We start from the raw sequence: 27,544 nt of genomic DNA on the forward strand, positions 1-27,544 counted from the left end.
GTGGAACAAAAACCACATTCACAGAAAGATAGACAAGACAAAAAGGCAGAGGACTGTGTACCAGATGAAGAAACAAGATAAAACCCCAGAAAAACAGCTAAATGAAGTGGAGATAGGCAATCTTCCAGAAAAAGAATTCAGAATAATCATAGTGAAGATGATCCAGGACCTCAGAAAAGGAATGGAGGCAAAGATCGAGAAGATGCAAGAAATGTTTAACAAACATCTAGAAGAATTAAAGAAAAAACAAACAGACATGAACAATACAATAACTAAAATGAAAACTGATACACTAGAAGGAATTAATAGCAGAATAACTGAGGCAAAAGAACAGATAAGTGACTTGGAAGACAGAATGGTGGAATTCACTGCTGTGGAACAGAATAAAGAAAAAAGAATGAAAAGAAATGAAGACAGCCTAAGAGACCTCTGGGACAACATTAAATGCAACAACATTCGCATTATAGGGGTTCCAGAAGGACAAGAAAGAGAGAAAGGACCAGAGAAAATATTTGAAGAGATTACAGTCGAAAACTTCCCTAACATGGGAAAGGAAATGGCCACCCAACCAGGAAGTGCAGAGAGTCCCATACAGAATAAACCCAAGGAGAAGCATACCAAGACACATAGTAATCAAATTAACAAAAATTAAAGACAAAGAAAAATTATTGAAAGCAGCAAGGAAAAAACAACAAATAATATACAAGGGAACTCCCATAAGGTTAACAGCTGATTTCTCAGCAGAAATTCTACAAGCCAGAAGAGAGTGGCATGATATACTTAAAGTGATGAAAGGGAAGAACATACAACCAAGGTTACTCTACCCCGCAAGGATCTCATTCAGATTCGATGGAGAAATCAAAAGCTTTAGACCAGCAAAAGCTAAGAGAATTCAGCACCACCAAACCAGCTCTACAACAAATGCTAAAGGACCTCCTCTAAGTGGGAAACACAAGAGAAGAAAAGGACTTACAAAAACAAACCCAAAACAATTAAGAAAATGGTAATAGGAACATACATATCGATAATTACCTTAAACATGAATGTATTAAATGCTCCAACCAAAAGATACAGGCTTGCTGAATGGATACAAAAACAAGACCCATATATATGCTGTCTACAAGAGACCCACTTCAGACAGAGGGACACATACAGACTGAAAGTGAGGGGATGGAAAAGATATTCCATGCAAATGGAAATCAAAAGAAAGCTGGAGTAGCAATATTCATATCAGGTAAAATAGACTTTAAAATAAACAATGTTACAAGAGACAAGGAAGGACAATATATAATGATCAAGGGATCAATCCAAGAAGAAAATATAATTATAAATATATATGCACCCAACACAGGAGCGCCTCAATACCTAAGGCAACAGCTAACAGCTCTAAAACAGGAAATCAAGAGTAGCACAGTAATAGTGTGGGACTTTAACACCTCATTTACACAAATTGACAGATCATCAAAACAGAAAATTAATAAGGAAACACAAGCTTTAAATGACACAATAGACCAGATAGACTTAATTGATATTTATAGGACATTCCATCCAAAAACAGCAGATTACACTTTCTTCTCAAGTGCACATGGAACATTCTCCAGGATAGATCACATCTTGGGTCACAAATCAAGCCTCAGAAAATTGAAATCATATCAAGCACCTTTTCTAACCACAACGCTATGAGATTAGAAATGAATTACAGGGAAAAACACGTAAAAAACACAAACACACGGAGGCTAAACAATACGTTACTAAATAACCAAGAGATCACTGAAGAAATCAAAGAGGAAATCAAAAAATACCTAGAGACAAATGACAATGGAAACATGACAATCCAAAACCTATGGGATGCAGCAAAAGCAGTTACAAGAGGGAAGTTTATAGCTATACAGGCCTACCTCAAGAAAAAAGAAAAATCTCTAACAAACAATCTAACCTTACACCTAAAGGAACTAGAGAAAGAAGAACAAACAAAACCCAAAGTTAGGAGAAGGAAAGAAATCATAAAGATCACAGCAGAAATAAATGAAATAGAAACAAAGAAAACAGTAGCAAAGATCAATAAAACTAAAAGCTGGGTCTTTGAGAAGATAAACAAAATTGATAAACCATTAGCCAGATTCATCAAGAAAAAGAGAGGACTCAAGAAAATTAAAAATGAAAAAGAAGTTACAACAGACACCGCAGAAATACAAAGTATCCTAAGAGACTACTACAAGCAACTTTATGCCAATAAAATGGACAAACTGAAAGAAATGGACAAATTCTTAGAAAGGTATAACCTTCAAAGACTGAACCAGGAAGAAATATAAAATATGAACAGACCAATTGCAAGTAATGAAATTGAAACTGTGATTAAAAACCTTCCAACAGGGCTTCCCTGGTGGCGCAGTGGTTGAGAATCTGCCTGCCGATGCAGGGGACACGGGTTCATGCCTGGTCCGGGAAAATCCCACATGCCGCGGAGCGGCTGGGCCCGTGAGCCATGGGCGCTGAGCCTGTGGGTCTGGAGCCTGTGCTGTGCAACAGGAGAGGCCACAACAGTGAGAAGCCTGCGTACTGCAAAAAACAAAACAAAACAAAAAACAACCTTCCAACAAACAAAAGTCCAGGAGCAGATAGCTTCACAGATGAATTCTATCAAGCATTTAGAAAACCAGTCATTCTCAAACTTCGAAAAAATTGCAGAGGAAGGAAAACTCCCAAACTCATTCTGTGAGGCCACAATCACCCTGATACCAAAACCAGACAAGGATACTACAAAAAAAGAAAATTACAGACCAAATCAGTGATGAATATAGATGCAAAAATCAACAAAATACTGGCAAACAGAATCCAGCAACACATTAAAAGGATCATACACCATGATCAAGAGGGATTTATCCCAGAGATGCAAGAATTCAATATACACACATCAGTCAATGTGATACACCATATTAACAATTTGAAGAATAAAAACCATATGATCATCTCAATAGATGCAGAAAAAGCTTTTGACAAAATTCAACACCCATTTATGATAAAAACTCTCCAGAAAGTGGGCACAGAGGGAACCTATTTCAACATAGTAAAGGCCATATATGACAAAACCACAGCAAACATCATTCTCGATGGTGAAAAACTGAAAGCATTTCCTCTAAGACCAGGAACAAGACAAGGATATCTTCTGTCACTACTATTATTCAACATAGTTTTAGAAGTCCTAGCCATGGCAATCAGAGAAGAAAAAGAAATAAAAGGAATCCAAATTGGAAAAGAAAAAGTAAAAGTGTCATTGTTTGCAGATGACATGATACTATACATAGAGAATCCTAAAGATGCCACCAGAAAACTACTAGAACTAATCAATGAATTTGGTAAAGTTGCAGGATACAAAATTAATGCACGGAAATCTCTTGCCTTCCTGTACACTCATGATCAAAAATCTGAAAGAGAAATTAAGGAAAAACTCCCATTTACCATTGCAACATAAAGAATGAAATACCTAGGAATAAACCTACCTAGGGATACAAAGACCTGTATGCAGAAAACTATAACACACTGATGAAAGAAATTAAAGATGATACCAACAGATGGAGAGATATACCATGTTCTTGGATTGGAAAAATCAATATCGTGAAAATGACTACACTACCCAAAGCAATCTACAGATTCAGTGCAAGCCCTATCAAATTACCAATGGCATTTTTTACAGGACGAGAAAAAATATCTTAAAATTTGTATGGAGACACAAAAGACTCAGAATAGCCAAAGCAGTCTTAAGGGGAAAAAACGGAGCTGGAGGAAACAGACTCCGTAACTTCAGAATATAGCATAAAGCTACCGTAATCAAGACAATATGGTACTGACACAAAAACAGAAATATACATCAATGGAACAAAATAGAAAGCCCAGAGGTAAACCCACACACCTATGGTCAACTAATCTATGACAAAGGAGGCAAGGATATAGAATGGAGAAAAGGCAGTCTCTTCAGTAAGTGGTGCTGAGAAAACTGGACAGCTACATGTAAAAGAATGAAATTAGAATACTCCCTAACACCATACACAGAAATAAACTCAAAATGGATTAGAAACCTAAATGTAAGACTGGGCACTGTAAAAACTCTTAGAGGAAAACATAGGAAGAACAATCTTTGACATAAATCACAGCAAGATATTTTTTGATCCACCTCCTAGAGTAATGGAAATAAAAATAAACAAATGGTACCTAATGAAACTTAAAAGCTTTTGCACAGCAAAGGAAACCATAAACAAGACGAAAAGACAACCCTCAGAATGGGAGAAAATACTTGCAAATGAATCAATGGACAAAGGATTAATCTCCAAAATACATAAACAACTCATGCAGCTCAATATTAAAGAAACAAACAACCCAATCCAAAAATGGGCAGAAGACCTAAATAGACATTTCTCCAAAGATGACATACACGTGGCCAAGAAGCCATACAGATGGCCAAGAAGTACATGAAGAGCTGCTCAATATCACTAATTATTAGGGAAATGCAAATCAAAACTACAGTGAGGTATCACCTCACAGCAGTTAGAATGGGCATCATCAGAAAATCTACAAACAACAAATGCTGGAGAGGGTGTGGAGAAAAGGTAACCCTCTTGCACCATTGGTGGGAATGTAAATTGATACAAGCCACTATGGAGAACAGTATGGAGGTTCCTTAAAAACCTAAAAATAGAATTACCATATGACCCAGCAATCCCACTCCTGGGCATATACCCAGAGAAATCCATAGTTCAAAAGACACATGCACCCCAATGTTCATTGCAGCACTATTTACAATAGCCAGGTCATGGAAGCAACCTAAATGCCCATCGACAGTCAAATGGGTAAAGAAGATGTGGTGCATATATATACAATGGAATATTACTCAGCCATAAAAGGGGACGAAACTGGGTCCCATTTGTAGAGACGTGGATGCATCTAGAGACTGTCATACAGAGTGAAGTTAGTCAGAAAGAGAAAAAGAAATATCATATATTAACGCATATATGTGGAACCTAGAAAATGGTACAGATGAACCGGTATGCAGAGCAGAAATTGAGACACAGAAGTAGAGAAAAAACGTATGGACACCAAGGTGGGGGAAAGTGGCTAGGGTTGCGGGTTGTGGTGGTGGGATGAATTGGGAGATTGGGATTGACATGTATACACTGATGTGTATAAAATGGATGACTAATAAGAAAAGTAAAAAATAAACTTACAAAAAAAAAGATAAGACAAAAATCAATGAAAATGAAACCAGAAAAACAATAAACAACAACAAAAAATGTGTCTACAATCATTTGTATTATTTTTTAGAATCCACAGATAATAGAAAATAAAACTTGTGGTTACCAAAGGGGAGAAGGAAGTTGGAAGGGACAAATTAGGGTTATGGGATTAATAGATACAAGTTGCTATATATAACATAGCTAAGCAACAAGGATATACTGTATAGCACAGGAAATTATACCCATTATCTTATAATAACCTAGAGTGGAATAAAATATACAAAAATACTGAGTCACTATGCTATATACCTGGACCTAACACAATACTATAAATCAACTATACTTCAATAAAAAAGAATGTACATAACCACTAAAAAAAAAATGTACAATCTCAGTTTTATATTGATTACAAGTTAATTGATAATATTTTAGAAATATATTATTAAAATTAAAAAAATATTCTGGGTATTTTGCATGTCTAGTTTTCTATGTGAACATTAGAAACAGCTACTATAATTATAAAACCAAAATTCCATTCATATTATTAAGTTCTATATTATTGTAATTTATATAGATTTAACTTTTTATAATAGGCCCCTTGAAAAAGTGACATTCTTTGAAGTCTTATTTGAGTTGTTAGATACTTTATTTATTTATTTATTTATTAACATTTTTATTGGAGTATAATTGATATACACTGTTGTGTTAGTTTCTGCTTTATAACAAAGTGAATCAGCTGTATATATATACATATTTACCCATATCTCCTCCCTCTTGTGTCACCCTCCGACCCTCCCTACCCCACCTCTCTAGGTGCTCCCAAAACACCAAGCTGATCTCCCTGTGCTATGTGGCTGTTTCCCACTAGCTATCAGTTTTACATTTAGTGGTGTATATATGTCCATGCCACTCTCTCACTTCGTCCCAGTTTACCCTTCCCCTCCCCATGTCCTCAAGTCCATTCTCCATGTCTCTGTCTTTATTTGCTGTCCTGCCCCTACGTTCTTCAGAACTTTTTTTTTTTTTAGATATCATATATATGTGTTAGCATATGGTATGTGTTTTTCTCTTTCTGACTTACTTCACTCTATATGACCGTATCTATGTCCACCCACCTCACTACAAATAACTCAATTTTGTTTCTTTTTATGGCTGAGTAATATTCAATTGTATATATGTGCCACATCTTCTTTATCCATTAATCTGTCGATGGACACTTAGGTTGCTTCCATATCCTGGCTATCATAAATAGAGCTGCAGTGAACATTTTGGTACATGACTCTTTTTGAATTATGGTTTTCTCAGGGTATATGCCCAGTAGTGGAATTTGTGGGTCGTATGATAGTTCTATTTTTAGTTTTTTAAAGAACCTCCATACTGTTCTCCATAGTGGCTGTATCAATTTACATTCCCACCAACAGTGAAAGAGGGTTCCCTTTTCTCCACACCCTCTCTAGCATTTATTGTTTGTAGATTTTTTGATGATGGTCATGCTGAATGGTGTGAGGTGATACCTCATTGTAGTTTTGATTTGCATTTCTCTAATGACTAGTGATGTTGAGCATCCTTTCATGTGTTTGTTGGCAATCTGTATATCTTCTTTGGAGAAATGTCTATTTAGGTCTTCTGCCCATTTTTGGATTGGATTGTTTGTTTTTTTTGTTTTTTTTTTTTTAACATCTTTATTGGAGTATAATTGCTTTACAATGGTATGTTAGTTTCAGCTTCACAACAAAATGAATCAGTTATATATATACATATATTCCCATATCTCTTCCCGCTTGCGTCTCCCTCCCTCCCACCCTCCCTATCCCACCCCTCCAGGTGGTCACAAAGCACCGAGCTGATCTCCCTGTGCTATGCGGCTGCTTTCCACTAGCTATCTACCTTACGTTTGGTAGTGTATATATGTCCATGCCTCTTTATCGCTTTGTCACCGTTTACACTTCCCCCTCCCCATAGCCTCAAGTCCATTCTCTAGTAAGTCTGTGTCTTTATTCCTGTTTCACCCCTAGGTTTTTTTGATATTGAGCTGCATGAGTTGCTTGTATATTTTGGAGATTAATCCTATATCAGTTGTTTCTTTTGCAAATATATTCTCCCATTCTGCAGGTTAGCTTTTCATCTTGTTTATGGTTTCCTTTGCTGTGCAAAAGCTTTTAAGTTTCATTAGGTCCCATTTGTTTATTTTTGTTTTAACTTCCATTTCTCTAGGAGGTGAGTCAAAAAGGATCTTGCTGTGATTTATGTCATAGAGTGTTCTGCCTATGTTTTCCCTCCAAGAGTTTTATAGTCTCTGGCCTTACATTTAAGTCTTTAATCCAGTTTGAGTTGATTTTTGTGTATGGTGTTAGGGAGTGTTCTAATTTCATTCTTTTACATGTAGCTGTCCAGTTTTCCCGGAACCACTGTTGAAGAGGCTGTCTTTTCTCCATTATGTATTCTTGCCTCCTTTATCAAAGAAAACGTGACCATCTGTTTGTAGGTTTATCTCTGGGCATTCTATCCTGTCCGTTGATCTGTATTTCTGTTTTTGTGCCAGTACCATCCTGTCTTTTTTACTGTAGTTTGTAGTATACTCTGAAGTCAGGGAGCCTGATTCTTCAAGCTCCATTTTTCTTTCTCAAGATTGCTTTTGCTATTTGGGGTGTCTTGTGTTTCCATACAGATTGTGAAATTTTTTGTTCTAGTTCAGTGAAAAATGCTAGTGGTAGTTTGACAGGGATTGTCTTGAATATGTAGATTGCTTTAGGTAATATATTCATTTTCACAATGTTGATTCTTCCAATCCAAGAACACGGTGCATCTCCCCATCTGTTTGTATCACCTTTAATTCCCTTAGTTAGTGTCTTATAGTTTTCTGCACACAGGTCTTTTGTCTCCCTAGGTAGGTTTATTCCTAGGTATTTTATTCTTTTTTTTGCAGTAGTAAATGGGAGTGTTTCTTTAATTTCTTTTTCAGATTTTTCATCATTAGTGTATAGGAAGGCATGAGATTTCAGTGCATTAATTTTGTATCATGCAACTTTACCAAATTCATTGATTAGCTCTAGTAGTTTTCTGATAGCATCTTTAGGATTCTCTATGTATAGTATCATGTCAGCTGCAAACAGTGACAGTTTTACTTATTCTTTCTGATTTGGATTCCTTTTATTTCTTTTTCGTCTCTGATTGCTGTGGCTAAAACTTCAAACACTAAGTTGAATAATAGTGGTGAGAGTGGGCAACCTTGTCTTGTTCTTGATCTTAGTGGAAATGGTTTCACTTTTTCACCATTGAGGACAATGTTGGCTGTGGGTTTGTCATATGTGGCCTTTATTATGTTAAACTCCCTTTATGCCTCTTTCTGGAGGGTTTTTATCGTAAATCAGTGTTGACTTTTGTCAAAAGCTTTTTCTACATCTATTTAGATGATCATATGGTTTTTCTCTTTCCATTTGTTAATTTGGTTTATCACATTGACTGATTTGCATATATTGAAGAAACCTTGCATTCCTGGGATAAACCCCACTTGATCATGTTGTATGATCCTTTTAATGTGCTGTTGGATTCTCTTTGCTAGTATGTTGTTGAGGATTTTTGCATCTATGTTCATCAGTGATATTGGCCTTTAGATTTCTTTCTTAGTGACATCTTTGGTCGAATCTGAATGAGATCCTTTCTGGGTATAATCTTAGTTGTAGGTTTTTCTCTTTCATCACTTTAAATATGTCCTGCCCCTCCCTTCTGGCTTGTAGTGTTTCTGCTGAAAGTTCAGCTGTTAACCTTATGAGGATTCCATTGTATGTTATTTGTTGCTTTTCCCTTGCTGCTTTTAATATTGTTTCTTTGTATTTAATTTTTATAATTTGATTAATATGTGTCTTGGCATGTTTCTCCTTGGGTTTATCCTGTATGGGCCTCTCTGTGCTTCCTGGACTTGATTAACTATTTCCTTTCCCATATCAGGGAAGTTTTCAACTATAATCTCTTCAAATATTTTCTCAGTCCCTTTCTTTTTCTCTTCTTCTTCCGGGACCCATATAATTCAAACGTTGGTACGTTTAATGTTGTCCAAGAGGTCTCTGAGACTGTCCTCAATTCTTTTCATTATTTTTTCTTTATTCTACTCTGTGGTAGTTATTTGCACTATTTTATCTTCCAGGTCAATCATCTGTTCTTCTGCCTCAGTTATTCTGCTATTGATTCCTTCTGGAGAATGTTTAATTTCATTTATTGTGTTGTTCATCATTGTTTGTTTGCTCTTTAGTTCTTCTAGGTCCTTGTTAAACGTTTCTTGTATCTTCCCCATTCTATTTCCATGATTTTGTATCATCTTTACTATCATTACTCTGACGTCTTTTTCAGGTATACTGCCTATTTCCTCTTCATTTATTTGGTCTTGTGGGTTTTACCTTGCTCCTTCATCTGCTGTGTATTTCTCTGTCTTCTCATTTTGCTTAACTTACTGTGTTTGGGGTCTCCTTTTTGCTGGCTGCAGGTTTGTAGTTCCCATTGCTTTTGGTGTTTGCCCCCAGTGGGTAAGGTTCTTTCACTGGGTTGTGGAGGCTTCCTTGTGGAGGGGAGTGGTGCCTGTGTTCTGGTGGATGAGGCTCGATCTTGTCTTTGGTGGGCAGGACCATGTCTTGTGGTGTGTTTGGGGGTGTCTGTGAACTTTCTATGATTTTAGGCAGCTTCTCTGCTTATGGGTGTGGTTGTGTTCCTGTCTTGCCAGTTGTTTGGCATAGGGTGTCCAGCACTATAGCTTGCTGGTTGTTGAGTGGAGCTGTGTCTTTGCATTGAGATGGGGATCTCTGAGAGAGCTTTCACCATTTGATATTATGTCGAGCCAGGAGGTCCCTGGTGGACCAATGTCCTGAACTCGGCTCTCCCACCTCAGAAGCTTAGGCCTGACACTCGATTGGACCACCAAGACCCTGTCAGCTACACGGCTCAGAAGAAAAGGGAGGAAAAAAAAGAAAGAAAAAATTAATTAATTATTTAAAGTTATTAAAATAAAAAACTTTTTAAAATTATTAAAATAAGAAAGTAATAAAAACAAAAAGCAAGCCAGAAAGAAGAGAGCAACCAAACCAAAAACAAATCCACCAATTCTAACAAGGGCTAAAAACTATACTAAAAAGAAAAAAAGGACACACAGAACACTAGGACAAATGGTAAAAGCAAATCTATGCAGAGAAAATCACACAAAGAAGCATACACATACACACTCACAAAAGGAGAAAAAGGAAATATATATATATATAAAAGAAAAAAAGGAAGAGAGCAACCAAATCAATAAACAAATCTACCAATGATCATAAGTTCTAAATACTAAACTAAGGTAAAGATAAAACCAGAAACAAATTAGATGCAGAAAGCAAACTCCAAGTCTACAATTGGTTCCAGCCTCCACTGCCTCAGTTTCAGGGTGATTCCTTGTCTATTCAGGTATTCCACAGATGCAGTGTACATCAAGTTGATTGTGTAGCTTTAATCCGCTGCTCCTGAGGCTGATGGGAGAGATTTCCCTTTCTCTTCTTTGTTCGCACAGCTCCTGGGGCTCAGCTTTGGATTTGGCCCCGCCTCTGCGTGTAGGTCACCTGAGGCCATCTGTTCCCTGCCCAGACAGGACAGGGTTAAAGTATGAGCTGATTAGGGGCTCTGGCTCACTCAGGCCAGGGGGAGGGAGCAGTACAGAATGTAGGTCGAGCCCGCAGTGGCAGAGGCTGGCATGATGTTGCAACAGCTGAGGCGTGCTGTGTGTTCTCCTGGGGAAGTTGTCCCTGGATCACAGGACCCTGACAGTGGTGGGTCGCACAGGCTCCCTGGTGGGGAGGTGTAGATAGTGACCTGTGCTTGCACACAGGCTTCTTGGTAGCTGCAGCAGCAGCCTTAGCGTTTCATGCCCATCTCTGGTGTCCACGCTGATAGCCACGGCTCGCCCCCATCTCTGGTGGTGGTGCTCTGAATCCCCTCTCCTCGTGCACCCCAAAACAATGGTCTCTTACCTCTTAGGCAGGTCCAGACCATGTCCCAGACTCCCTCCTGGCTAGCTGTGGCTCACTAGCCCCCTTCAGGCTGTGTTCACGCAACCAGCCCCAGTCCTCTCCCTGGGATCTGACCTCCGAAGCCCAAGCCTCAGCTCCCAGCCCCCACACAACCCAGCGGGTGAGCAGACAAGCCTCTCAGGCTGGTGAGTGCTGGTTGGCAGCCATCCTCTGTGTGGGAATCTCTCCACTTTGCCCTCTGCACCCCTGGTGCTGCGCTCTCCTCCGTGGCTCTGAAGCTTCCTCCCCCCGCCCAACCCCGGTCTCCACCAGTGAAGGGGCTTCCTAGTGTGTGGAAACTTTTCCTCCTTCACAGCTCCCTCCCAGAGGTGCAGGTCCTGTCCTATTCTTTTATCTCTGTTTTTTTTCTTTTTTCTTTTGTCCCACCCAGGTATGTGGGGAGTTTCTTGCCTTTTTGGTCTTCTGCCAGCATTCAATAGGTGTTCTGTAGGCGTTGTTCCACATGTAGGTGTATTTTTGATGTATCTGTGGGGAGGAAGGTGATTTCCGTGTCTTACTCCTCCACCATCTTGAAGGTCCCTCCCGTCTCTTTAATTTTCAGATTCAGGTTATGTTTACAAAGGCCCGTATTTTCTGTGATTCTACTTTTGGTTCAGGGCCATAGCACTCTGAGTAAGAACCTGGAAAGAAAATGTAATCAACCACATAATTTGCTTTTGCCATCATATCTACAAATGGCATTTAAATGTCCTCTTTTCTTTAAAGTGTTGTAGACCAAGACTTAAAATGTGTTCCAGGTTTAGCAAAAGGAATAATATCTGTTTTAATTATTACTCTGGATTTCAGGGTTGTTATTAGCTATGGAAGATTGTAAGACATGCTTTTACATTATAACTTTGACCCAGTTTCAATCTGTGACCACAACATAATTTTAATTCTATGAAAACTGGATAATCTTTTCTAAATAAAGCTGATATATAAAAATCCAGGCATAACAATAATCAATTGGATGTTATTCATTTTAGAAAATAAATTCTTTCCTTAAAAAGATACACACTCATATAAAAACACCCAATTGCATATACACCATGAGGTTCTTTTGCATAGCTCTTTTACTACACATGAAGTGTGTCTTTATTCACACACACAAAAATGTATTCACAGTCTTTCAGGAATATAATAATTTCATAGAACAAAATATTTATATTTATAACAAAGCAGAATAGCATGCTCATTTCATTCACAATTTGACATGCTTTTGCGCTCCACCTCCTCTCTCTTTTCTGCTTTTTTTTCTGATAGAAATATAAAAGCTAAAGAACTCAAGGAAACTGTGGTTTAACCTGTTGGTTTGTCTGCCAAGTAATCATTCTTTCTGGAAACTCTTTCCATCTATGCCTCCCACCAGCACAGCTGTTTTTATGATCCCACCTTTCTTACCACAGTTGACTGATACAGGAATGAGTACCTTCCCCAAACTAAGGCCCTCCATCAGAAATTAGGAGCTGTGACTACAAAATTTTAGCCTCAAACTACCTGCTTCCTTCAGTGAAGGAGATGTAAACCCAGGAAGTATGAGCCCTTAGGACCCACTTTGTGGATGAGAAACAGCAGAGACTGTTTTTTAGAGAGAAATACATCCAGAGAGGAACCACAAGGAACTCTCATGTCATCAGAGTCCTGTTTCCATTTTTCCTTGAGGCCCAAATGTATCCTTTCCCTTTGGTCCAGGATACCTTTTAGCAAATTCCTTAATTAATTTGTTTATTTTTTATACTTCCCTCAAAGACTGTTCTTTGTAATCATAAGTGTCCTAATGAAAGAACTCAAATTTTATTGTTATTGATATATTAATCTGAGATATTAGCAAGAAAGTGTCAATGGAGACTCTTCAAAATAGAAGTACCATATGATCCAGTGATTCCACTTCTGGGTATTTATTTGAAGGAAACAAAAACACTTACTTGAAAAGATATCTGCACCCTCAAGTTCACTGCAGCATTATTTATAATAGCCAAGGTATGGAAACAACCTAAGTGTCCATAGATGGATGAATGGATAGAGAAAATGTGGTATGAGATATTATTCAACCATAAAAAAGAAGGAAATCTTGCCATTTGCAACAACATGGATGGACCTTGAGGGTATTCTGCTAAGGGAAATAAGTCAGACAGAAAAAGAGAAACACCAGATAATGTCACTTACAAGTGGAATCTAAAACAACAGCAACAAAAACCTGAACTCATAGATTCAGAGAACAAATGGGTGGTTGCCAGAGGCGGGATTTGGGAGGGTGGGAGAAATGGTGTGAAGTGGGTGAAAGGTACAGACTTCAGTTATAAAAGAAGTAAGCCCAGGGGATGTAATGTACAATATATTGAATATAGTTAATAATACTGTATTGTATAATTAAAAGTTGCTAAGAGAGTAGATTGTAAAGGTCCTTGCCACAAGAAAAAAAAAAAACTTTGCAGCTGTATGAGGTGATGGTTGTTAATTGGACTTATTGTGGTGATCATTTCATGGTATATACAAATACTGAATCATTATGTTGTACACCTGAAACTAATATAATGTTATATGTCAGTTAAAAAAAAGAATCAATGCCCTCCAGCCAAAAACCACCAGGAACACACCTATGATTGAACAAATTGAGTTTATTACTCTTAAGCAAGAGAGAGCACACACCCTAGGGAAGCCAAAGGATGTCTCAGTAACAAAGTGTTAGAAATAATCTATTACAGGATTTAGACTTTGGATGCCCTATTGGATCCTCAGACCTGACGATGGTTGTGCAGTTGCATTTAAGATGGGACAGGATACGTCAGCAAGCAGGAACACAAGTAATCATCAGAAACAAAACGTTGTTTTTAGATATTAGCAATTACTTATTCTAAAGATTAAGGAAAGATTCAGTTCATTCTTTCAGCTTTACAAATGGGTAATATATCAGCTTACAAAAAAAAACCTTTATTTTTTTAAATCTTAAAGAAATACTGCAGTAAAAATTAAACTGAATTAAATTATTTTTGCACCAAGAATTTTAAAAATTATGACAGCGATACACAAGGGTGTCATTAAATGTTGGATGGGAATGACTGTTAGGGCTGATTTTTCAGTGTTTGGGGTCCTTTGTGCATAAAGTACATGTCTATAAACATTGAAGCTATACCTACAGTAAATGTTTAATAGTGATCTGTGTTAGAGCACTTTGAAGAGAATGAGGGAAATGTGATTAGTAAGACATCATTTCTTCCCTCAAAGGACTCACAGAAGAGTAAATCTGCTTCGCTCCACATTCTTTCCTACTTGTCCCTAAAACTATAGGTCTACAGCAAGATTTTCATAGAAACTCAATAAATGTGCATTATATACTATTTAATGATGATGATGATAAACATTTATTGTTCCTATTTCAAGGAACCAAGAATAATGTTGGAAAAATATTTTCCAGATATACAGGATGTTATATTTAGTGAGAGATCCTGAGAATACTTAACCCATAAAAAACAGGGACTATTTATGGTATTTGTTAAATAAAATACATTCATATTGCCAGGACCATGTCTATGTGGTTCTGAGGGTTCAGCAAAGTATTTAGGCAGTGCAAAGAGCCTACTACTCATTTTCCTGAAAGAGAAATATTACAAAGGTCAATGTCTTTGCCTCAGGAATATTTGGAACCCTTCCATTGTGATTAAGAGCTAAATGTTTTCATTAAAAGCTCTAACAGAAATTACAAAAAGAAGGTTTTTTGTTAAAGATACAAATCAAAATTGTAACATTTTGGTTGCTTACAAAGTCCTCATATATCATATTTGCAAACATTTCACAATATTTTTCTTTTGGTGAACCTCAGTTTCAGGTTCAGAGTGTGGATAGCTATAGTTGTCACTTGTAGGTGAGGATGTGCTCTAACTTGTAGAGGGTATATGGCCTGCAATGGAAGTATAGTAAGCTCTGCCCGGAGCATAGTCCAAGCCTTGTCACTCAGCATCAGACCAGACTTGGGGAAGCCCCTTTACTACTCAGGTCCATGGCATGGGTGAGGAAATAATATTGATGTCTAAATGTCTTTGATTCCTTTGCTTTAATTATGGATGGAGTGGTGAATTGATAGCCTTGAAAAGGGAAAATTATCACCGTGAAGGGTGATTACGGTAGCTGAAAATTACAGGCCAGTCAAATGTTCTTTGTATGACCAATGCCATCGTTTTGTAAATTCTCTTAGAGTAGCATATGAGGAGGGGAATCTTGCTGTTTGTTCATCTAGTCTTTTAACATTTACTCATCACCTTTTATATGCCAGGCACTGGTCTGGGTGCTTGAGATCCAAAGATGAATAACACACACCCTTACCTCCAAGGAACTCATGATGCAATGGGAAAGACAGACAAAAATTAACAAAAGGTAATAAAACCATTGACAAGTGTAATGAATGATGAGGATATTAATAGGTCTTAGTGGAGAAAGACTTTACCTGGCAAGGTGAGATAGGGATGAGCAGAGTAGACTTCCTGGAGTAGTTAATATATGAACTGAACTTTATGAAATCAGTTGGGATTAACCAAAGGAAAAAGAGGCAGAGACAGAATAGCGTGAGCAAAGTCATGGAAATAAGAAACAATATGGCATGTGCAGAACTATGAGCAGTACGTAAGGAACATTTTTGCTTTGCTTGTTTTGCTTGTTTTCATTGCAAATCATAGATTATGGGATTATACAATAATAAAGCTTCCACTGCTCCTGCTAAGTAGAGAGAACACATAATTTTGTAACTCTAAAAGTGTTAGATGCCTCTAAGATTTCAAGACAAGAGTATGGGCACTGATCAGGGCTAAACTTTCCAGAAGTTGCAATCACAGAGACAAATTTACCTCTTAGGGCCGTGGTCCCCAACCTTTCTGGCATCAGGGACCGGTTTCATGGAAGACAGTTTTTCCATGGACCAGGGTGCAGGGGGATGGTTTCGGGACGATTCAAGAGCATTACATTTATTGTGCACTTTATTTCTATTATTATTACATTGTAATATATAATGAAATAATTACACAACTCACCATAATGCAGAATCAGTGGGAGCCCTGAGCTTGTTTTCCTGCAACTAGATAGTCCCACCTGGGGGTGATGGGAGACAGTGACACTCAAAGTGTGTTGCTTATGTTCAGTCTACTCCCCAACTTCATTTTGGTCACTGTCACTGCAGAAAACCCTGCTTCACAGAGATAGGGCATTGGGAATGGAAGCAGGCTTTTCAGTGCTTTTGTGGCAATCTCAGGATATTCCACCTTGACTTTAATCCAGAACGTATGGAGATTTGAAGTTGTCTCAAACATACTTTTAAGGCCACCGTCATTTGTGATCTCAAGCAGTTGATCCTCTTCTAGCACAGACAAAGTCAATTTCACCTGGCTTATTCACAAATGGGTTGTGTATCCATTCCTTCCCAGTTCGGGGGTCTTTTGTGGTTAGGAAGTAATGCTCAAACTCTTCTGAAAGCTGAGATAGGTGATCATGCACCAGCTGGGAGAAAGAAGGCCCTGGCTCAGCCTCTTTCAAAATCTTTGCTAATGTTTGAAACACGTCAAAAATCCCAATGTTCTCTTGTCACCCCCATAATTCCAGTTTGCATTGAATGCAGCCACTTTATCTGTTGACTTGAACACCGTTGTTCTTCTCCCCTGAAGTGACAGATTGAGTTTGTTAAGCAGGTTGAATATGTCACACAAGTAAGCAAGTTTTGTGACCCATTCTGTGTCACTGAAATGTGCTGCCAGTGGTGACTGTGTTTCTAAAGAAATCTCTGGAGTGGCTCTTGTAACTCAAAAACTCTGGCCAGTGAACTTCCTTTAGAAAGCCATCTCACTTCTGTGTGTAAGAGAAGATGTGTTGCTCTGCGTCTATCTCCTCACAGAGCTGCACAAACAGACGTGAGTTAAGGGCATGTACCTTAATGTGGTTGATAATTTTAATCACATCCTGCGAAATGTTGTTAAGTTCAGGTGATATTTTTTGACTAGCCAACATTTCTCTATGGATGACACAGTGCATAGACTCACATTCAGAAACAACCTCTTTGACCCGAGTAGTGAAACCAGAAAGCTATCCAGTCATGGCAGCCGCTCCATCCGTGCATATACCGACACAAAATGACCAATTCAGTTTTCCTGATATGTAACCATTCAAAGACTTGAATAGCTCTGCACCTGTGGTGTTAGTTGGCAACAAAAGTGCATGAAACACATCCTCAGGCACATCCTCCTGAAAAATATATCACACAATAGCAAGCATTGTTGCCTTGTTGTCAACATCGGTAGACTCATCAACTTAGATTGCATATCATGGTGGCTCATTAATCCTCTCTAACAATTGTGCCTCAATATTCTCTGCTGTTTCATTAATTCATTTAGTTATGGTGCTAGCTGAAAGAGCACCAATTGTGCCACCTTTTGAACTGCAACCTCTCCTAAAAGTTCACGACAAATGTCCTTAGCAGCAGGCAGGATCAACTCTTCACCAATAGTAAAGGGCTTCTTAGCTTTAGCAATGTGATTAGCCACTAAGAATGATGCTCTCAGTGCAGACACCTTAGATGAAGTGGTGGCCTTCAGCAATTCTTCTGTTCTTCCTGTTCACGTTTTTTTCTCTTGAAAAATTCCAAAGGCTTGTCTTTTAATGCAGAGTGCTTGGTCTCCATGTGGTGAAGCAGTTTTCAAGGTTTCATGGCTTTGTTGGATAGCCGGTTGCTGCATATTATACAAAGTGGGCTTGGAGAATGTGAATCACCTGTTGCAATGAACCTGTAATTTAAGTAGAACTCTTGATATTTTCTTTTAAATGCAGCTTTCTTTTTGTTGGCAGTCTTAGAGTCTTCTACTCTTTCACCATTGGGTCTTTCCCCTTTCCAAAGAAGCTCTCTAACGACGTTTGTTTTTTCCTCTTTTTGGCTAGGGTTAGCTTGTGGGCTTACCAAAACTGTGACTGAGACAGGTGTGCAGTGAGGGAAAGAGAGGCAGAGAGAAGTGGTAAATAAAATAATGGGAGGGCCACACGCAGACTAAAGTAAGTGTCGGATTCTGACTTATACCCTGCCACCAGATGCAGCTGTACAATTGAAGTACATCAAGTCACTTGCCACTATAAAGCCTGCCATCAGATGCAGCTTAATTGTCACTTGTCACTCACTGATAGGGTTTTTTTTTTTTTTTTTTTTGGCTATGTTGGGTCTTCGTTGCTGTGTGCAGGCTTTCTCTAGTTGCGGTGAGCAGGGGCTACTCTTCATTGTGGTGCACGGGCTTCTCATTGTGGAGGCTTCTCTTGTTCTGGAGCATGGGCTCTAGGCGTGCAGGCTTCAGTAGTTGTGGCTCATGGACTCTCTAGAGCGCAGGCTCAGTAGTTGTGGTGCATGGGCTTAGTTGCTCCGTGGCACGTGAGATCTTCCCACACCAGGGTTCAAACACGTGTCCCCTGCATTGGCAGGCAGATTCTTAACCACTGCACCACCAGGGAAGTCCCACAGATAGGGTTTTGACATGAGTCTGCAAGCAACTGATTTATTATGGTCTCTGTACAGTCAAACCTCTCTGCTAATGATAATCTGTATTTGCAGCCGCTCCCCAGCGCTAGCACCACCACTTCAGCTCTACCTCAGATCATCAGGCATTAGATTCTCATAATGAGTGCACAACCTAGATCCCTGGCATGCACAGTTCACAGTAGGGTTCGCGCTCCTATGAGAATCTAATGCCACCGCTGATCTGACAGGAGGCGGAGCTCAGGCAGTAATGCGAGCGATGGGAAGCGGCTGTAAATAACGATGAAGCTTTGCTCTCCCGCTGCTCACCTCCTGCTGTGTGGCGCAGTTCCTAACAGGCCATGGACCGGTATTGGTCTGTGGCCCAGGGTTTGGGGATCCCTGTCTTAGGGTATAAGATACTGTTGCATCTCTTAACTAGTTTCACATTTTTTTTAAAGAAATAAACAAAGCCAAACAAAACATCCTGCTTGTTACTCTGATGTCCTCAGTATAAAGATAAATGAAATTAGAACACACCATAACACCATACACAAAAATAAACGCAAAATGAATTAAAGACCTAAATGTAAAGCCAGACACTATTAAACTCTTAGAGGAAAACACAGGCAGAAAACTCCATGATATAAATCACAGCAAGATCCTTTTTGACTCACCTCCTAGAGAAATGGAAATAAAAACAAAAATAAACAAATGGGACCTAATGAAACTTAAAAGCTTTTGCACAGCAAAGGGGACCATAAATAAGATGAAAAGACAACCCTCAGAATGGGAGAAAATATTTTCAAATGAAGCAACTGACAAAGGATTAATCTCCAAAATTTACAAGGAGCACATGCAGCTCGATATCAGAAAAACAAACAACCCAATCCAAAAATGGGCAGAAGACCTAAATAGACATTTCTCCAAAGAAGATATACAGATTGCCAACAAACACATGAAAGAATGCTCAACATCATAATCATTGGAGAAATGCAAATCAAAACTACAATGAGATATCATCTCACACCAGTCAGAATGGCCATCATCAAAAAATCTACAAACAATAAACGCTGGAGAGGGTATGGAGAAAAGGGAGCTCTCTTACAGTATTGGTGGGAATGTAAATTGATACAGCCACTATGGAGAACAGTATGGAGGTTCCTTAAAATACTAAAAATAGAACTACCATACGACCCAGCAATCCCACTACTGGGCATATACCCTGAGAACACCGTAATTCAAAACCAGTCATGTACCACAATGTTCATTGCAGCTCTATTTACAATAGCCAGGACATGGAAGCAACCTAAGTGACCATCAACAGATGAATGGATAAAGAAGATGTGGCGCATATATACAATGGAATATTACTCAGCCATAAAAAGAAATGAAATTGAGTTTTTTGTAATGAGGTGGATGAACCTAGAGTCTGTCATACAGAGTGAAGTAAGTCAGAAAGAGAAAAACAAATACCGTATGCTAACACATATATATGGAATCTAAGAAAAAAAAATGGTCACGAAGAACCTAGGGGCAAGACGGGAATAAAGACGCAGACGTACTAGAGAATGGAGTTGAGGATATGGGGAGGGGGAAGGGTAAGCTGGGGCAAAGTGAGAGAGTGGCATGAACATATATATACACTACCAAATGTAAAATAGATAGCTAGTGGGAAGCAGCCGCATAGCGCAGGGAGATCAGCTCAGTGCTTTGTGACCACCTAGAGTGCTGGGATAGGGAGGGTGGGAGGGAAGGAGATGCAAGAGAGAAGAGATATGGGGACATATGTATATGTATAACTGATTCACTTTGTTATAAAGCAGAAACTAACCACCATTGTAAAGCAATTATACCCCAATAAAGATGTTTAAAAAAAAAGATAAATGGAACTCTAAAGTGTCCTGGATATGTACATTTGTACACGAAAATTTTAGCAGGTCTGCCACTTATTTATTAAAGATAAAGCTGAGAAATTGGGAGAAAGGGGCAATTCCTTTCCACACCCCTCCTGGCCATAAAGCCATTTGAATCAGTTTTCAACATTACTATGATAGCATTTCTCTTTCAATCTTTTGGTTCCATAAGATGCTGGAATTTTTTTTCTCCCTTTCTCTGTCTCTGCCTCTCTCAACTGGGAGTTAAGGTCTTGCTGTCATAGATGCATAATAGATGAATATGGTGAACTGGATGTACATTTGACAATAAAATAATTCATAATGTGTTAAAACCATACATATATTGGGTGATCACACAACAATAAAACCACTATAATGATACTGACAGGTAATCACATTGGCTCTTTTACAGTGAACTGAGACCACCACTGTGACAGAAATACCCAAAACTAGGCCAGGAAAATAAGTTTCTTGTTTCCTGAATTAAATGTAATTTCAAATTAGACTGCTTTGTATTTCTTTCTGTTCGGGAAAGGGTGGGGGGAGAGGGAGAAAGAGAGAGGGAGACAGAAGAAAATTTTTTTTTAATAACACTTTTCTGAAGGTATTCTAAAATCACTTTTCACATTAAGAAAAAATTATAGTCCTGGAACCAATATTTGGCTCTCTTCAAGAGTAGAAATTTTCCAGTGGCTGCTCATATATTTTCCCCAAATAGATGCTCAAATGTGAAAAACGAGCAGGGCACCTGGAGATAGCTAATAATATTTAGGTACCTGGAATTCTACATTGGTCAACATACACATTTGAAAAACTGAGTTTCCCCTTTTATAAAAGGGAAGACCATGCCTCAAGATAACTTAGGCTGTAAGTAATAAGTTAAGCACAACATTCTGCAACATCTGTGTTCTTATGAATGGTTTCCCCTCTTCCTTCCCTCAGAGCTTCCTTAGGATCTAGTTGAAGTCATCCTCTCAAATGCAGTTAAATCAACGGCAGTTGTCAAGGAACAGTTAATACTTGAAGTTAATATTTTTTAAATGCATGCATATTGAAATTGATGTTGGGTGTAACTGTTTTCATAAGTTTTAGGACATTATTGTCAAGCTTGATGATCAAGTTTATTTTGAAATTAATTTTGAACTATTCTGCTTTAAGCAACTAGAATTATTTGGCCATTGTTAATATCACTCATTTGCCAGGTCTCAGGTGGGTAGGCTACAACTGTACCCAGTCTCCAAGAGAGGTAGAAATGGAATTTCAGTTCACACAAAATTTCATTCATGCAGCCCTGATACAGCTTACTAAGTATATGTAACTATTTACATTACATATTTTTTGCAGTTTTATGTAGAAATGAATTATGCTGAGAGCCAAATTAAACAGAAATGAACATCTCAGGTAAATCAGCGCCTCTTCCTGAATCTCCCATTTCTGCTCATATTTTCACCATTCCATTCATTCCTAATGCTCCTGGACTGTAAACTTTGAGTCCTCTTAATTTTCCCACTTGCCAACCCCAGACCTAGTCACAAGGTCCTAGAACAAGTCTAATTTTGTTCTAATTCACATGTACACTGAACTAGCTCAGGGCCTTATCCTTTCAATCTTGGATCACAACCCACTAGAAATGTTGGCTGCCCTGCTTTCCTTTTGACCAGCCTACGGCTCTCCACACCCATTGCCAAAGGTGAGGGTCAAGGGAAGTTCTCTTGTATAAATGAATCTTGAGTGTCTTGAAAATAGTGGAAAGACCTTTCAGTCAAAGAAAATAGTATTATAAAGACACAATACTATAACAACACAAATTTGTTGCCAAAAATGACAACCAATTTGGGTTGGCTTGAGAGTAGATACAGGGACTGGATGGGGAAAACCAGAAATGAGACAGGTATCATCTTATAAAGTATTGGTTATGCCATGCTAAGAATTGTGCTTGAAACATAGTGGGCACTCAATAAACATTCATTAAATGAATAAATCAATGAATCACTTTATCCACTACTAGTATATTAAATCTTTATGTTTAAACATTTCATATTTAATAATTGACTAGTTTGCACCTTGGCTCACTGAAGAAAAACAATGTATTCACGCTCTGTTTTCAATACTTCATATGTGGCTGATCTTTAATCTGTTATTGTAACAACTAGAAACATTCCTACTCTTATGAGTGCTAAATGTTGAGTTCTTAAGGTTAACATATATAAATAGATGTTCATATATATGTATATATATGTGTGTTTCTTTTTCTCTTTTTTCAGGGTCAGACATTGTTCAATGGTTAATAAAGAACTTAACCATAGAAGATCCAGGTAAATAATTTTCCCATCGATAAAAGTATTTTCTTTGTAGTTTTAAGAAATATGTTTTTTCAGGGCTAACATGACAAGCAAGCAAACCTGAAAAGTTATAATTACATTTTAACTATGTTTTTCCCATTTATACAGATTTTATGGTAGTCAATGTATATTTAACTAAATTTTATTTAGTTTACTTTAAAATTTTTTCAATATATAATGTCCTATTTTATAACATTTGATTCAGGTGATTAGCGACTGTTAGAATGGATGAGCAGTATACATGTCCATAAATAATTATACATATAATTTATAGCAAGTGATTATGAAATAATGAAATTTCTCTTCTGAAAACACATAGAACTAGATCTCATTAACTTATAATTTTGCCTTAACTCCATTTTTGCATGAGGTTTGAAAACAATGTTATTTGTAATTCCAATTTTTTATCATGCCTACATTATGTTTTTAATACCCTTATTGCAGCCATGGACTCATTTATTGTGGTGGACATTTTCTGTATTCTGCAATGCAAAACCAATGTCCACAATTTGAGAACAGTTTCTACCAGCACACTTCTTCATTGCCTAGAACATATTCTGAATTGTGAGGAATTTAATGACTTTAAAGAAATATCATGTAAAAGCCTTCATGTGTGGCAAATATTTCACATCACTGAAATAAAAGTGAGATTATTTTGTTTAGAGAATATGCTGAAAAAAACAAAAGAAAATAACATAAAAATTGGGATTACAGTGACAGAATGACATAATAGAGAAAGATGGCAATACACTAACTACACAGACACTATTCCTTCAATTAAAAAAAAAAATTGTTACGGCTTTTACTCCTGCTTCTAGTGATTACCACCTTAGAATGATTTAGAAATAATAGTACATGGAGATGCAAAGTTTTTATTTTTACTCATTTTGAGCTAACTTTATAAGGCCGTGCCACCAGAAAATATACTTCTAATTCTGTAAAAAATGTCTGTGTACATCCCCTGATCACTTGGTATATGATCTTTTAAAATACTTATTCTATCAAGTTAAACAGGAATAAAACAAGTAAGTAAAGATGAAGCAGCTACTGCCAGCATCAAATTATTACTAGGTGAAAAAAGGAGATAATTATTGAGAAAGGAAGCCACGGTCTTGACAGTTTTACCTTTCAGCCTCAGCTCAGTGCCATTCCTGACTTTACAAACTGTAGCACCAGACAAAAGACTCCAGTGCTAAGAAAACACTGGTACAGTCACAGAAAACCAGGGAACTACTGATTTGCAAAGAATATCATTTCTCAAAAGGTGAAGTAGATACAAAAGAGTAGTTCTTTTGCAAATTAAGACTGAAAGTGTACTTCAGTAATAGTCTGAGAAGCAGGGAAAATATACAGGTATAATATGCAAGTAAGAAACACTCGTTGTTTATAATTTATATAAGAAATATCATTTTAGCTATAATGTATATGAAAAACTGATTTTATTTGCTTGTTCAACCGTTTAAGGAAGTTGTAAAGCTTCATTAGAAGGTATATAAAAAGATAAAATCAATTATATCTGGGAAAGAACATTCATGATTTTCAGTCATATTTATGACAGGCTGAAAAATTAGTTTTTGGTTGGTTGGTATGGAGTGAAAAATTCTGTGCTGGATTTTAAGAAGCATTGATGATTGTTCTGAAGATATAACAGATTTTGCACACAGAAAATGAATCAATCTGGGAGATGATTCTAGTTAAATACGATCAAGAATGTAGCTGACATCTACTTTGGTGGTTGCATGATTAATTTAATCATACCATTTTAGAACTGCTCATGAAGAGATAAGTAGTTATTATAAAGCTAGGTCTAATTTTAACTTCATAAATTATCTGAAGATATTTAAATATAAAAGAGAAACCCATGCCAGGCTTCTATGTTGTGCTTATTTGGTGGTCAAGTGGTTGTTTGAAGAACTCTAGGGATCATTTGAAGTTCTAGATCAATAATTTGTTGAAAGAGAATTTTGTGGCAAGTTGGAAGAAAAGACTAATGCTTTGGTATGGGAGCGGGTTCTGGTGATCCATTTAGAGACGGGGAGAGGATTGCATGATCTTCAGGGACTTCTGAGGGAAAGGGGTTGCATAATCCAACACCAGTATATATTTACATATACATACCAAATTTTCCTTTTACATTCATTCAACGATGGACAGTTAGGTTGCTTCCATATCCTGGCTATTGTAAATGATGCTGCAATGAACATTGGGGTGCAAATATCTTTTTGAGTTAGTGTTTTTGTTTCCTTTGGATAAATTCCCACAAGGGGAATTGCCGAATCATATGGTAGTTCCATTTTTTATTTTTATTTATTTATTTATTTATTTTTGCGGTACACGGGCCTCTCGCTGTTGTGGCCTCTCCCGTTGCGGAGCACAGGCTCCAGACGCGCAGGCTCAGCAGCCATGGCTCACGGGCCCAGCCGCTCCGCGGCATGTGGGATCTTCCCGGACCGGGGCACGAACCCGTGTCCCCTGCATCGGCAGGCGGACTCTCAACCACTGTGCCACCAGGGAAGCCCTATTTTTAATTTTTTGAGGAACTTCCATAATCTTTTTCAGTGTCTGCATCAGTTAACACCAACAGTGCACAATGGTTTCCTTTTCTCCACAACCTTGCCAACATTTGTTAGTTATTATCTTTTTGCTAATAGCCATTCTGACAGGTGTGAGGTGATATCTCATTGTGTTTTTGATTTACATTTCCCTGATGATTGGTGATGTTGAGCATCTTTTTCAAGTACCTGTTGTGGACATCTGTATGTCTTCTTGGAAAAATGACTATTCAGATCATCTACCCATTTTTAATCAGATTTTTTGTTATTGAATCCTTTATATATTTTGAATATTAACACTTACCAGATATATGATTTGCAAATATCTTCTCCCATTCAGTAGGTTGCCTTTTCATTTTGATGATGGTTTCCTTCACTGAGCAAAAGATTTTTAGTTTAATCTAGTCCCATTTGTTTATTTTTGCTTTTGTGTCCCTTACCTTTGGGGTCAGGTCCACCAAAACATCACTGAGATCTATGTCAGTGAGTTTACCACCTATGTTTTCTTCTAGGAATTTTATGATTTCTGGTCTTACACTCAAGTCTTTAATCCATTTTGAATTAGTTTTTATGTATGATATAAGATAGTAATCTAGTTTTGCTCTTTCACATGTGGCTGTCTAGTTTCTCCAACACCATTTAATGACATTTCATGACACCAAAATAATGTCATTTCTTTCTTTTATGTGTTTGGCTCCTTGGTAGTAAATTAATTGACCATATATTTGTGGGTTTATTTATGGACTGTCAATTCTGTTCCATTGATCTGTGTGTCTGTTTTTGTGTCAATACCATACTGTTTTGATTAATATGGCTTTGTGGTATAGTTTGAAATTAGGACGCTCGATACCTTAGGTTTTGTTCATTGTTCTCAAGCTTGTTTTTGCTATTTGGGATCCTTTGTGGTTCCATACAAATTTTAGAAGTATTTGTTCTAGTTCTACAAAATATGTCTTTGGAATTTTTATAAGGATTTCATTGAATCTGTAGATTGCTTTGGCTATTAGGGGCATTTTAACAATATTAGTTCTTCCAATTCATGAGCATGGAATATCTTTCCATTTATTTGTGTCTTCAGTTTCTTTCCTCAGTGTCTTATAGTTCTCAGTGTACAGGTATTTCATTTCCTTGGTTAAATTTATTCCTACGTATTTTAATTTTTTTGATGCAATTGAAAATGGGATTGTTTTCTTCATTTATCTTTCTGATAGTTTGTTAGTAGTGTATAGAAACACAACAGATTTCTGTATATTAATTCTTTATCCTGAAACTTTACAGAATTCATTTATTAGTTCTAATAGTTTTTTGGTGTAGTCTTAGGATTTTCTATGTATAGTATCATGTAAACTGAAAACAGTGACAGTTTTACTTCTTCCTATCCAATTTGGATGCCTTTTATTTATTTTTCTTGCCTAACTGCTGTGGCTAGGACTTCAATACAATGTTGAATAAAAGTGGCAAGAGTAGACATCCTTGTCTTGTTCCTGATCTTAGAGGAAAAGTTTTGAGCTTTTCTCTGTTCAGTATGATGTTAATTGTGGGTTTGTCATATATGACCTTTATTATGTTGAGGTACATTCCCTCAATATGCCCTTACTTGAGCATTTTTGCATAAATTGATGTTGAATTTTGTCAAATGTTTTTCTGCAACTATCAGGATGATCATATGATTTTCTATGTTCACCAAGGATTTTGGATTGTAACTTTCTTTCTTGTGATGACCTTGTCTGATTTTGGTATCAGGGTAATGCCAGCTTTATGAAATGTGTTTGGAAGGTTTCCTTTCTCTTCAATTTTTTGGAAGAATTTAAGAAGGATCGATATTAAATTTTTGAATGTTTTGTAGAATTCACCAGTAAAATCTACTGGTCATGGGCTTTTGTTTGTTGGGAGATTTTTAAATTACTGTTTTAATTTCCCTACTAGTAATCAGTCTATTAAGATTTTCTATTTCTTCATGATTCAGTCTTAGAAGATTGTATATTTCTAAAAATTTATCCATTTCTTCTAGACTGTCCAAT

At 37.4% G+C, this 27,544-nt stretch overlaps 1 protein-coding gene across 1 annotated transcript in view; it reads left to right on the plus strand.

Moving 5' to 3' along the window:
* RGS7 (regulator of G protein signaling 7) overlaps window positions 1-27,544 on the plus strand; it is a 545,100-nt gene that overhangs the window by 406,376 nt on the left and 111,180 nt on the right. Inside the window, exon 4 of the mRNA XM_027122480.1 lies at window positions 22,894-22,944. Within this exon, the coding sequence (XP_026978281.1) occupies window positions 22,894-22,944 (51 nt within the window). The remainder of the gene's footprint in view (window positions 1-22,893; window positions 22,945-27,544) is intronic.

This window comes from Aethalodelphis obliquidens, unplaced genomic scaffold, assembly GCF_003676395.1.
Source record: "Aethalodelphis obliquidens isolate GAN/ISIS:26980383/991018 unplaced genomic scaffold, ASM367639v1 scaffold24, whole genome shotgun sequence".
Classification (NCBI taxonomy): Eukaryota; Metazoa; Chordata; class Mammalia; order Artiodactyla; family Delphinidae; genus Aethalodelphis; species Aethalodelphis obliquidens.